Genomic DNA, 14,518 nt, shown 5'->3' on the forward strand with positions numbered 1-14,518 from the left:
TCTTCTACCTTTGAGCCAGTTCTGTATCCAAATGGCTAGTTCTCCCTGTATTCCGTGAGATCTAACCTTGCTAATCAGTCTCCCATAGGGAACCTTGTCGAACGCCTTACTGAAGTCCATATAGATCACATCAACAGCTCTGCCCTCATCAATTCTCTTTGTTACTTCCTCAAAAAACTCAATCAAGTTTGTGAGACATGATTTCCCACGCACAAAGCCATGTTGACTATCCCTGATCAGTCCTTGCCTTTCCAAATACATGTACTTCCTGTCCCTCAGGATTCCCACCAACAACTTGCCAACCACCAACGTCAGGCTCACTGGTCTATAGTTCTCTGGCTTGTTCTTATCACCCTCCTTAAACAGTGGTATCTTGTGTGGTATCGGGGCGAGCTGGCAAGATGGGTACAGAACTGACTTGGTCATAGGGGACAGAGGTTAGCAGTGGAGGGATACTTTTCAGATTGGTTACTAGTGGTATTCTGAGGGGGAATCCTCTGTTCGTGATCTACACAAATTAGGTTTGGTGATGGTGGAGTTGCGGATAGTGAGGCGGATTGCCATAGGATACAGTAGGGTATAGATGATTTGGAGGCATGGGCAGAAAAATGACAGATGGAGTTTTATCTGGATAAATGTGTGGTGATGCATTTTGGAAGGTCTAGTGCAGGTGGAAACTATAGAGTCAATGGCAGAATCTTTAGGAGTATTGATATGCAGAGGTATCTGTGTGTGCAGGTCCACAGATCACTGAAGGTGGCAGTGCAGATAGATAGGATAGTATAAAAGGCTTATGGCATGCTTACCTTCACTGGAAGGGGCATTGAGTAGAAGGATAGACAAGGAGGAGAAAAAGGACTGCAAATACTGGAGATCAGAGTCGAGAATGTGGTGCTAGAAAAACAAGGCAGGTCAGGCAGCATCCGAGGAGCAGGAGAATTGATGTTTTGAGCATAAGCTCTTCATCAGGAATTCCTCTGATGTTGTCTGACCGGCTGTGCCTTTCCATAAGGATAGACAAGTTATGCTGCAGCATTATAGAACTTTAGTTAGGCCACACTTAGAATATTGCTCATAGATGTGGTCACCACACTACCAGAAAGATGTGATTGCTTCAGAGAGGGTACAGAAAAGATTTATCATGATGTTGCTGAGTCAAAAGAAAGTTTAGATAGATTGGGTTTGTTTTCACTGCAGGTGATTGAGGGGCAATCTGATAGGAGTTTATAAGATTGTGAATAATGTTGGTAGACTGGTAAATATGAGGCTTTTTCCCAGGGTGGGGAGTCAATTACCAGGGGACAGAGGTTCAAAGTGCCAGGGGGAAGTTTAAAAGAGACGTGCGAGGCAAGTTTTTCACACAAAGGGTGGTAAGCACCTGGAACACATTGCTAGAGGAGGTGGTAGAAGCAGACACAATACTTTTTCCAAATCATGAAGAAACTACCATGATGAAATCTCTACTTGTCAAAATGAAACTGGTTAAACATCATAAGAGTAGAGTAACAGTTTTGTTCTGTGAACTGAAACCATTTTGGCGCTGAAGGCTAATTCTCATTTAAATGAGCTAAAATGTGCATTAAACCACCCTAGATGCAGATTGATGGCTAAACAACAGCACATATCCACAACATTCATGAAGGTCAGAGCTCAAAGCATTATACAGAAAAATTGTTAAAGACGTGGAAGTAGGTCACTTCTTCATTCCCATTACAAAGTATGACATTAATTCTGTTCCCCAAACATTCTGTATGCATTTGAATGAAACTCTTACCTCATAAGGCAGTTTTTCAAAATAACCATTCTTGGTGTATTCAGGCAAGGGTATTCCAGTGATTTGCCCATTGAAGAACTCTAAACTGTGGTCATCCTTGTCGTCTTCTTCCAGATCTAGCATTGATGGTTTGTGAACAGAAAGAAGCCGGTCCTTAACACCATGTAACAGGACAGCATCCAACTCCGTGTAGTAATCTAGGAAAGAACTGTTCAGTTCCAGGCGAATCAAGTTTGTCATGAAGTCAAGTTGTTTAATGCACGGAGTAAATTGGCGAGCCTGCAAGATATTCACTTTCTCAGGTTCACCTGCCCATAAGGTCTCCCATCTGTAGGCACATAAAACATTAAGCTTGGCAGGATGAAATCAGCTTCAATCTATTAGCTGAAATTATTCATTCATACGATATATTATACAAATTGAAATTTGAAAATAACTCACTGAAATTGTGCCAAAAGATCCTTTAATGTAGAATTTTACAAAATTGTGTAACAAACACTATGTAATTTCCTAACTCAGCAATCTATGTGACTGGTGTTGTTCAGATACTACAGGCCATGACAGGACAAATCTGGTTTTATGAAATAACAAGTAGTTTTGAATAAAAGTGCATTAACACTGCATCTTAGCTAAATAGTCTTGTAGATCTTCTTAAAAAACAGTTTTCCCATTTGACCCTACATGCACATATTATTATTTTTTGTTTCTTTTAATATCACATATGAAACAAGGTACTCAGAAAGTACAAAAGACTCACTCAAAAGTTAGTAAATTATATTTCTTTGATTCACTCCCTTCTACATGCTACACAAATATACTTTGGGATGAGGGACTATTACAATAGTGTATTTCATTAACATTGATCAACAAGAAATAGACTTCTCATCAGCAGGGTCAACAAACCACAAAGAGTTACAACTCTATTCTGTTGATTCCTGGATCTTGCCTCGAATTGTAAGGCTCTGGGTTTCAAGTCTCATTCTATGGCTTCAGCACAAAGGTCATGGCTGACACTCCTAGTGCATTGTGGAGGGAGGAGATGTCTTTCTGATGTAAAAAGATCCTGTAGCACTAATTTGAAGTAGAACAAGGATGTTGTCCCTGCTGGCCTGGCCAATATTTATCCATCAATTAACGAACAAAAACAAATCACAGAATCATAGAATCCCTACGTTATGGAAACAGGCCCTTCGGCCCAACAAGTCCACACAACCCTCCGAAGAGTATCGCACCCAAACCCATTCCCCTACCCTATTACTCTACATTTGCTCCTAACACACTTAATCTACACATCCCTGAACACTATGGGCAATTTAACACAGCCAATTCACCTAATCTGCACATCTTTGGATTGTGGAAGGAAATCGGAGAACACAGGCACGGGGAGAATGTGCAAACTCCACACAGTCATCAGAGGCTGGAATCGAACCTGGGTCCCTGGCACTGAGAGCCTCTGAGCCACTGTGCCACCACAAATCTGGAGCTTAAGTGCTCAAATTGATTGACACCTTCTTTCTAAAGTAGTAACAACAGGAAAATACTTTTTCAGACATTCCATAGAACCAAAGAAATGATACAGCACAGAAGGGATCCATTCAGCCCTTCTTGACCAAGCTGATCCAAAGACACCCAGATGCCATTTCTAATCCCATTTTCCTGCACCCGGCCTCTCGTCCTGCAGCTTACAGCACTTAAGGTGCAGATCCAGTCCTTGTTAGAAGAGTTGGGCATCTCTGCTGACTATCCATGACTTGCATATACCTTTCTCGGTGACAGTTTATCCAATCTCTCATGATTGATTCTAACAATTTGCCCACCGCCAAAGTAAGGGTAACCAGCCTATAATTGGCATTTCTTTTGTACCCTTTATAAATAATAGAACCACATTTGCAGTCCTGCAGGCCTCTGACACCTCACCTGTGTCGAGTGAAGATTGAAAAATAATCCTGAGAGCATCAGTTTTTTTCCTCCTTGATCTCCTTCAACATTCTTGGGAATAATCCATCTAGCCCTGGTAACTTAACCACTTTCAAGGATTCCAACTCTTCTAATACTTCCTCTGATTACTTTGTCCAATATTTTACACTGCTCCTCTCAGAGTACAGTATCCGCATCATCCCTTTCCATTGTGAATATGGAGACAAAAGAATTCATTTAAACTTCTTCCTATATCCTCTGCATCTTCACATTCCTTTATTCATCTCTGTTAGGTTCCTCTTTTTTTCTTTTGCTTTTTATATACTGGTAAAACATCTTTGGATTTTTCTTTATCTGGCTTCGTAATATATTTTCATGTCCTCTCTTTAATTTCCATTTTTTTATTTGTTACTTTTTTACTTCTCCTTCTTACCACATTCAGTAAAAAGTAAAGGTAAGGGTTTCTATCTTTTTAATAGCACACATGAGAAAAGGGTAAATGATTAGTGTTTGATTGATTTAGCATATTATCGATATGCTATGAAAAAATTATAATTACATATATTTTGTGTGATCCTTTATGTTCATCAGCACAATTTGCTACCACAGTAACAAATGGTATGATGATGCATCTGAACAAACTGAATCTTTTGTAGTGAGCTTACTCCAATAACTTCCTTTGTAGTTATTGTTTTAATTCAAGGCATCACAATAGTAAGCTAGTAGGTCAATACCACAAATCCGTGGCAAAAGGTATTGTCATTCAGCAATAAAGAGAGAAGGCTGCTTTAACTAATTAAGTTTAAGGACATTACCTCTGTGTTTGAGTTGATTCTGTTTTATCTGTCTGGAAAAGGGAAGATGAGCAGGGAGGCAGAGACATATTTAGTTGAAGAATCTCATGAAAAATCCAAAGTGCTGAACCAAAAACCTAGTCCTAACAATTTTGTGCTTTCATTATCAGCCAAAGGAGAAGTATAGGAAATTATGGAAGATCATTCAATTCCATGCCATTTTCCCAACAATCTTTAGCATCCTTTAATCTTTTTCTGTCTTGAACATGTTGAATAATTAAGCTTCAACAGCTCTCTGGGGCAGAGTATTCCAAAGATTCACCACTCTGAGAGTGTGGGTGGCACGGTGGCACAGTGGTTAGCACTGCTGCCTCACAGCGCCGGAGACCTGGGTTCAATTCCCGCCTCAGGCGACTAACTGTGTGGAGTTTGCACGTTCTCCCCGTGTCTGCGTGGGTTTCCTCCGGGTGTTCCGGTTTCCTCCCACAGTCCAAAGATGTGCAGGTCAGGTGAATTGGCCATGCTAAATTGCCCGTAGTGTTAGGTAAGGGGTAAATGTAGGGGTATGGGTGGGTTGCACTTCGGCGAATCGGTGTGGACTTGTTGGGCCGAAGGGCCTGTTTCCACACTGTAATGTAATCTAATCTGAAAAAGAAGAAATTCCTGTCCAACTGAGTCTTAAATGGATGGCCCTTATTCGAGACCGTGTTGCCTGATTCTAAACTCACCAGCCAGAGGAAAGATCCGATATATATCATTTATGTCTTGTAACGGTTTTGCAAGTTTCAATGAGATTACCACTAATCCTCCAAAGCACTGAAAATACAGGCCCAGTTTCCTGAATCTCCCCTCATACATCATCACGGGGATTATCCTGGTGAACATCTGCTGCACATTTTCTATGGCAAGTACATCCTTCCTTAGATAAGGAAACCAAAATTGTACAAAAAGTTTGAGATGCAGTCTCACCAAGACTCTAAACAACTACAGCAAGGCAAGTTCATTTCTGTCCTCAGATTTCTTTGCAACAAATGGCAACAGACCATTTGTCTTCTTAATTGCTTTCTGCAGTGACAAATGTTTAATGTTTTCATATCAATGCATTTGTTTCTTATCAAAGCCTTTCAGTTTAAATGCTTCATATAAAATAGTCAAGGCAGGAATTTCAAGTGTATTTCAGCAATGTAATTTCAGATGGAACTTGCACATAACTGCTAGGGATAGTTCAAAGTTAGAATTATAGAGTTCTAGAAATAGACAGCATGAAAGTAGACCCTTCAGTCCAACTCATCCATGCTGACCAGATGTCTTAAATTAATGCAGTCCGATTTGCAGTGACATGCTAGCATTCCATACTCACAAACAAGGCCCCACTGGGATCTTTTGGACACCAATGCTTCCCAATCTCTCAACATTTAAGAATAAGCCTGCCTTTCTATTTTCTATTCCTTTCTAAATGGATAACCTCACACTCATTTACATTATATTCTCTCTGTTCTTGCCCATTCACTTAGCCTATCAACAATAATGTTTTTTCAGCATATCTTATATACATGACAAATATAGAAATTGTATCTATAAGTAAATGAAACCTGGCTCCACCAAGTTTACGTCCATTAGCCTAGAAGCTCTCGTGCAAGGAGCTCGCTACTTCAATTAAAATGCTGAAGGCTGATGACTCTTTTCACAAACTTGTTGTCAAATAAGGGTAAGATATGGACGGCTGGAGAGAAAAGTGAGTCATCAAATGACAGGCACACTTGAAGACCACTGTGCATGAGGTTAGCCCAAAAGGAAACTCTCAAATGGATAACTTGGTCTCCCTGCTGTAGCAAAAATGTTGTGAAACTTGAAAGGGTTCAGAAAGAATTTATAAGAATGGCACCAGGGTTGGAAATTTGAGCGAGAGGGAGAGGCTGAAAAGGCTGGGGCCATTTTCTCTGTAGCGTCAGATGCTGAGGGGTGACCTGATAAAGGTTTATAAAATCATGAGAGGCATGGATAGTGTGAATAGCCAAGGTCTTTTCCCTGAGGTAGGGAAGTCCACAACAAGAGGGAGTAGGTTTAAGATGAGAGGGGCAAGACTTAAAAAGGGACCTAAAGGGCAACTTTTTCATGCAGAGGATGGCATGTGTGTGGAATGAGCTGCCAGAGGGATTGATGGAGGCTGGTACAATTACAATATGTAAAAGGCATCTGGATGTGAATAGGAAGGGTTTAGAGGGATATAGGCCAAATGCTGACAAAGGGGATTAGATTAATTTGGGATGAGTTGAACTGAAGTCTATTTTTGTGTAGCACATGTTTACTTTGATGAACTATACCTTGGAGCAATGTGCACGTTCCATCTGAAATTACGTTGCAGAAACACATTTGAGAGTCCTGCCTTGACTATTTTATATAAAGCATTTAAACTAAAAGGAATTGATAAGAAACAAATTAATTTCATGCAAAAACATTAAACATTTCTACAGTGAGGACCCAACAGCGTAAGTGCAGTGTATCATCTGTGATCTGCAACACTCATGCTCTTTAATAGGTTGTCTAGATGAGTGCAGATGATGTCTCTCTGAAGAACTAGTTGAGATTTCTTTAAAGTTTGATAGAAACAACTAGTAATACATTTTCAGTCATCCCCTAATCTATTCCAGTATCCTTCTTTCCTTTTTGTCAAATTAGCAAAGGCTAGAGGTCTAGATGGAATTATTATACATTTTTTAAAAATAGTATCACACAATCAAATTGTAGAATCCTAATCTCTCAAGTAGCTGCAATGAATCCAATGAAAATAGTTTAGTCCCATTGTCCACAACACTGATTACTATTATGGACCATCATCTGTGACAAGGATAGCTTTACAAAATGTATCATATGATCTTTCGGACTGGACGGGTACGATGGAAATTTTAACTGACTGCATCTATTTGTTTTTATGCATAAGGCAAATACTTGGTACAAAGCAAGGGGAATATTTCTATTTTACTCTTTGGTCAACATGAGGGCATGTACACATACAACAAAAAGCAGAAAGGAAAAGTGTAATAAGAAAAGCACAGATCGATTAAACATATTTTACCAAATATTTCAGCAAGGTTGAAATGTAATAATGTTCAAGGTTACTGCAGATTATAAAAAGGTGAGGCGTAGGCAGAATCGGTACACATACAGAAAATATTCAGATCAAACAAAAATCATAACATGGGGTAGGAAAGTTATTAAAACCTACTGACAAGCAGATCATCTAACTGATACCATACTGCTTAAAACAGTCCAAAGGTATCAAAATCAGGCCTGATCCTATCCTGATCCAATGTCCTTCACCGTATTCGTTATGGATGGTTGAATGTCAGGGCACAAATTCTGATTATTTTGTTTTCCCCTCCCTAAGCTAGGCTACAAAGGCTAAATGAATCACCCTTTGGCTTGTTAAGATCAGGTAATTCAGTACAGTGTGCTGCTAAAGTCTGCAAACGTTCTCATCTGTATAGCTCCCAATTGTTATGGAATGTTTACAGGATATACTCTAAGAATGATTCATCCAAACTTTTTTATTTGTGACCGACACCAAGAACATTGGGAGCAGGGACATAATCTTTCCCTCATTATCGTTAGTAAGTAGACTTTTTTTTCTTCTCGTCACTTCTGGGACATGGGCACTGCTAGCTGGGCCAGCATTTATTACCTGTCCCTTGTTGCCCTTGTAAAGTATAAGCGAGCTGCCTTCTTGAATCACTGCACTCCATACACTGTATATCGACCCACAATACCATCAGGGAGGGAATTCCAGGATATTAACACCGTCAGTGAAGGAATATGATATATTTCCAAGTCTGGATGGCAAGTGGCTTAGAGGGGAACTTGTGTTGTTCCATTGTCCTTCTGGATGGTAGTGGTTGGGGGCATTGAAGGTACAGTATAAGGATCTTCAGTGAATCTCTGCAGTGCATCTTGCAGATAGTACACACTGGTGTCAGTGGCAGCGTGTTAAAGTTAAATAATAATAAATTATGTATTAATACAATTTTGTTTCAACAGATGGGGTGACAACTCTTCGTGATCATTGAGATTATATCACTGGCACCAATTTACACACATACTGAGGTGCACTGATGGGCCTAAGTGTTTGTTGACATTCCTTCTGTGTATTTATAATCCACAAAGCTCTCTATAGGAATAAAGATAAAAATGCTGGATATACCCAGCAGGTCAGCCAGCATCTGTGGAGAGAGAGAGGAAACGTTTCAATTCTGTAGCCTTTCAGTGAGATGAAGTGACTTGAAATATTAAATCTGTTTGTCTCTCCACTGAAGTGACCTGATTTGCTGTGCATTTTCTTTTTTATTTCAGATTTTCAATATCTACGACATTGTTCCTTTGTATCAGCCATTTTCAGATAGTTGCCATCACACTGAAGCCCACGAAACAGCACTTTTTCTCCCCACCCGAATTTCTGATTCTCTTCACAATCTCATCTTACCTCATTTTGATTAAATAGATGCAAATCCTGCAACTTCTAATTTTTTTGAAGATAAATGAACAGTTACCTTTAAAGCACAACATTCTTTAATTAACTTTTTTTTAGGACAGAATCTTTACATCACTTTGGATCTGTTTATTTCCATAAACCCTATACCCCTAATGGTGTGGAATTATTTCCCATGTACAAGAAATGAATTTTAGCCTCTCACAGACTCACTTGCTGCCACCATCAAGTATAATGGAGAACTGGGTTCATATGGTAAAAGCTTATAGATAAATCTTCAAAATATTTCTTACAAAGTAAGCAATTGTATTCAGGTGAATCCCACTGAATTCATGTTAACATAAGAAGTTTAACTTCTCTTTACTGTACTCTTACGGCTAGGTCTTCCTACATTAAAAACTTAATCTCAAGGGGAAAGTTCTAGAAACAACTGTAGCTTTTCAACAGCCAGTAAAATGTCACTATGTTAAATCCCAATTCACAGAGAAACCCTATAGTACATTCATTGCTGGATTTCAAACTGTTGATTCAAGGCTACATGCCACTAATCTTCTTAACATTTTTTTTAAACTTAACCCAGTAATTGATACCCACTTGGTCACAGCATGAGGTAAAACACAGAGTGGAACGCTGTAAAAGCCTAAGGCTCCTTAATTTGATAGGATTTGGGAAATATCATATTCGGACTCACCCATTATCCACTATTAACCAAAGTTAGGGGGTCTAAATTTTAGCTGCAGAACGAGTGTGGGGAAAAACGCCTCACACAAAAATGAAAGGCAAGACAAAAATATACATCTGTAAACACAAGTATGCAACAAACAAGATTACTTAATACATTTCATTTATGTTTAATACAGTAAGTTTTACTTATTGTAATAAGTTATATTGTGTAAATAGTCTTAAAAATAATGCACAGACTGGCTTTCATCAATGTTATTTGTAACTGAAATGTTTCAATTTACTGTTGTGATTGCAGTAGCTATCATATTACTGTTCTCAGACTTTGTACTTGAAAACACACACAAGTCAAAATAATAACATTAAACATCATAGGCAATTACAAACAATCCAGGTAGATAAACTATAAATTTGTTTTTGTGCACAGTTTAACTAGAAGGCTGAAGATCCCCTTGATTTTAAAGTAATTATTTATAATCTAATCAATCTATTTTAATATTGTTATAAAGGACAATTATTTCTTAACGGAATGCAATGCAATGGAATGAGCAGACAGAATTCTGGGGTTTAAAGTACAGGAATGTTTGAACAGAGTTACTGCAATAGAACTGGTCATGGAGATTTGATTCTGAAGATATTAACATAAAGTGTATTACCTACACACATAACATTTGTTATCTAAGTTGTCATGCAGCACAGTAAGTGCTTATCATCAACAGAAACATTCAGTGAAAGCACACAGACAGAATCTACTTTCACTGGGTTCCCTTGGCTGATTCTGTATGTGTTCTTAGTCTCTCAAGAGAGAAACAGTTGTGGGAAAATACTAAACACTGCGAAAGCAAGCAATAATTTAAACGAGTAGTCACAACTTTTGAAGTTACCTTTACCTAATTTCTGATGGAGGAGTCTGGGAATAAGGATTTGCTGAGCAAGCTAAGATCCTAACGATGGCTCCAGGATGATAGGTTTCCAGTACATCAATAGCTGTTGGGTACACAGCCTCCTCAAACGCTAATTCAACATATTCTTGGCTATGAAAACTTCGGGGAGTCCTTCTGAATGGTGGAGGTGAACTCGGACAGCTTTCCCACCACCTCCCGTAGGTCCGGAACACAGCAGTCTGTGTGAAATCACCGGAACTTGGGTAAACATTTGGCAGTCCAGACAAATTCCACATAGTATAGGACAAGCTGTTTTCACTGCCATACTGAGAACTAAAATCCACCACTTCTTTGGCATACTGCACCACTTCGACGCTGAGAGGTAGGATGCGGTTGCTCGACTCAATAGCTCGCCGACTGTTCATTATTTCTCCTCTTGTACCTGATCTGGCTCTACGACGTAGGCAAATGTAGTAAAACATGCTCAAAAATGTTAACATGGGATACATTGAGGTTTGTCTATGTTCTTCCCACACGGCAGATGCTTTATTTTGCCCCTGGCTTTATTTATTTCTTCATTCCCATTAACACAGCACAGACCTGTATGAATGAAACCAAAAGGACATCATGGTGATTTATTTAAGAATAATCAGAAAAATTGTCAAAACTGATTCTTTAACTAAATACAACACTCAGAATATCGCAATAAGATAACTCATTTTTAACCGGAACCACTGACCATGCATCCTGTCCTGTTTAAATTCTAAACATTATCATGGAAAAATAACACCCCAGAAATTTAAAGAATCAACAGTGGGAAAAACAGAGGTCATGGAGTAGCATTTCACTTTGTTTAAAATCAGCAAAGTACACACAAAATTATTCTACTTTTCTGAAGTGAGTTTATGTGAAGTGAGTATCTGAACTGAGTGAAGTTCAAACTTCCATCCAAATTCACATTTATAATCAGAAACAGACAGAAATAAGTGCCTTCATGCACAGATTTGTACCTTCAAGACAACAGCCCAGAGACTCTCCATCATCAACAAGAATTGGGAGGGGTCATCAATCATGCTACCAATCAGTAATTGTTCAGCAATAACCAGTTCACTGATATTCAGTACGGGTTCTCTGAGGCCATTCAGTTCCTGACCTCATTACCATCTGGGTCTAAACACAGACAAAAATATTGGGCACCACAGGTGGGACAAGAGTGATTGTCTCTGACTGAGTGTGGCTATAAGGAGCAAAAAGCATTAGCAAAACTGGAGTCAATGGGAATCAGGGAAAACTCTCCTCTGATTGAAATTTTATCAGATGCAAAGGAAAATGGTTGAGATTGTCAATGACTTCACTTGTAGGATGTCACTGCCAGAGATGCTAACGTTAATGACCTAAGCCCAACCATCTTTGACTGCTTCATTAATTACTTTCCCTTCTCCATAAGACCAGAAATGGGGATATGCACTGATGATGTTCAGCACTAATCACCACTTCACATATATTGAACCAACATGTGTTCAAATGTAGAAAACTATAGACAACATCCAGGTTTGAACTTATATGTAGTAAGCAACATATGCACCACACCATTTCCAAACACAGAGAATCTAACCATCGCTTTTCAGCATTCAATGGCATTACTATTGCTGAAATTCCCATTATCAACTTCCTGGGCTTATTACTGACCAGAAACTGAACTGGAATAGTCACATAAATATAGTGGCTAAAAGACTGTTCAGAAGGTTGGAATTCTGCAGTGAGTAATTCACCAGCAGTTCAAGAAGGTAGTTCACTGCTACATTTTCCAAGGCAATTAGAGATGGGCAAAAATAATGGCCTCCTTTGCAGTGCCTGTATCCTGTGACTGAAAACTGAAAAAGTATGTTTTATCCCTGACATTTTTACGTGCCTTAAAAGCTGGTCCCTGTCTTTGAGCTGCAGTACAGAGTTAGGAGGTAACAGCAGCATTATTTCCATAAATATATCATAATCAGCAACAACAACAAAATCAGTAGCTGTAAAACACTGTACAGTGACAATACTTGTTTTTCCTTCTCCTGGAGTCCAGAAGATTCTGAACATCTGTTTTAGTAATTGCTTAATCCTTGCAATGCAACATGAGGGTCACATAAACTATTATAAATGCTAACTGTAACTAAATGCAATTCAAAAGCTCCAGACACATGTTGGTATATAAATATACACACTATATTTTGACCAATCTCCAGAAGCCACTGAATTTCATAAAAGATTTCTGTGAACTGCAATAAATTCAAGAACAACCAATAAAAATTTCCTGAGTAAAACAAAGAACTGGATGTTGAAGATCTGAAACAAACACAGAAATTGTGGAAAAGCTCAGCAGGTTTGGCTGCATCTGTGGAGAGAAAGCAGTTTACGTTTTGAGTCCGGTCACCTTTCTTCATTCTTTAGAACAGATTCTGAGAAACAGACTTGAAACATTAATTCTGCTTTCTCTACACAGATGCTGTCAGACTTGCTGAGTTTCTTCAGTATTTTCCATTTTGAATAAAAATCGCTTAAATTGTTCAAACAGGACTGGCCAATTAATCACTGAACAATTTGTTAACTTTTGCACAATTTTCCAGGATGTAAGTTTCTCTGATTACACAGAGAGAAAAAAACTCAAGCCATTTGTTACCAAATCGAAAGTGTCAATGTAACTGATATTGTTTTCTACTTCATTTACTTTGTTAAAAAACAGATGTATTGCCAACGGTTTTCCACATTAGAAGGTAAAACTTTAACATGAGGGCAATAGTTATTTGAATTTTTTTTTACTCACCAATAAATCATGAGATTCGGAAATATTAGAGACAGATTGATAACGGCGTAAATTTTTGACAACCTTCACTGAAGCTCCTTCAAAAGCATTTTCCAAATCTGCAACCTCTACCAGCCAGAAGGCCAAGGGCAGTGGATTTGTGGAAACACCACCATCATCCACAAACCCCACTCCCAGCTACACATTATCCTGCACTTGGAACTATATCGCCATTCCTTCATCGTTGCACAGTCAGATTTCTGGAACTCCCTTCATGACAGACTATACCCAACACTCCACTGAGCAGCAGCTCACCACCAGCTTCTCAGGCCCAATTAGCAATGGTCAATAAATGATGGTCTAACCAGCGTATCCCAATGAGTAAAACAAAATCAACACTGTCGCATTCACTATGGATGACATTTCATCATTGCTAAAGATGGAACTTTTAAATGGAAGAATATTGCTTTGAACCATAGGAATTCCCACTGATCTGCAGAAAGTGATATAATCAGAATTCCAATACTCATCAAGGATTATCTCTTGAATTGATATATATGCTTAAAATTCCCACTGATCTGCAGAAAGTGATATAATCAGAATTCCAATACTCATCAAGGATTATCTCTTGAATTGATATATATGCTTAAAATTCCCCTTTGCACATCATGTCAGAAACTGCATTTTGTTTTATCCTTCCAAGTGAAACATAACACCGGGGAGACACAGAACACTCCAGCCTCACTATCCCTTCTTAATCCTTCACAAAATGTAATAATAATAAATCAAAAGAAGAGTATGTTTCTTTGGAATCATAATCCTCCAATGTCCAAAAAAAACAAAATAAAGGAGAGTCTCTGATCTGATTTTGCCATAGTAAATATTTTAATATAATGCAAACAAATCTAAAATAATAATATACCCAAGTATGCCTTTTACAATTATTGAAGAACCATGTTTCAGCAATGATTTCTTGCCTTAACACCTGTTGCTTCATAAGTGCTTGTACAAGGGAACCCCAATTCTAATCTGACTAACATTACAGGCGGCACGGTGGCACAGTGGTTAGCACTGCTGCCTCACAGCGCTAGAGACCCGAGTTCAATTCCCGCCTCAGGTGACTAACTGTGTGGAGTTTGCATGTTCTCCCCGTGACTGCGTGGGTTTCCTCCGGGTGCTCCGGTTTCCTCCCACAGT

The 14,518-nt window shown here is 38.8% G+C and overlaps 1 protein-coding gene across 5 annotated transcripts in view; it reads right to left on the bottom strand.

The window, feature by feature from the left end:
- The window catches only part of fbxl4 (F-box and leucine-rich repeat protein 4), a 120,545-nt gene that overhangs the window by 102,016 nt on the left and 4,011 nt on the right, over positions 1-14,518 (bottom strand). For all 5 annotated transcript variants that reach the window (XM_043685505.1, XM_043685479.1, XM_043685487.1 and 2 more), the window contains exons 2-3: positions 10,540-11,133; positions 1,775-2,102 (exon numbers count right to left, since the gene is read on the bottom strand). In XM_043685505.1, the coding sequence (XP_043541440.1) occupies positions 1,775-2,102; positions 10,540-11,042 (831 nt within the window). In that variant the 5' untranslated portion in view covers positions 11,043-11,133. The remainder of the gene's footprint in view (positions 1-1,774; positions 2,103-10,539; positions 11,134-14,518) is intronic.

The sequence above is a fragment of the Chiloscyllium plagiosum genome, chromosome 3 (genome assembly GCF_004010195.1).
Source record: "Chiloscyllium plagiosum isolate BGI_BamShark_2017 chromosome 3, ASM401019v2, whole genome shotgun sequence".
NCBI lineage: Eukaryota > Metazoa > Chordata > Chondrichthyes > Orectolobiformes > Hemiscylliidae > Chiloscyllium > Chiloscyllium plagiosum.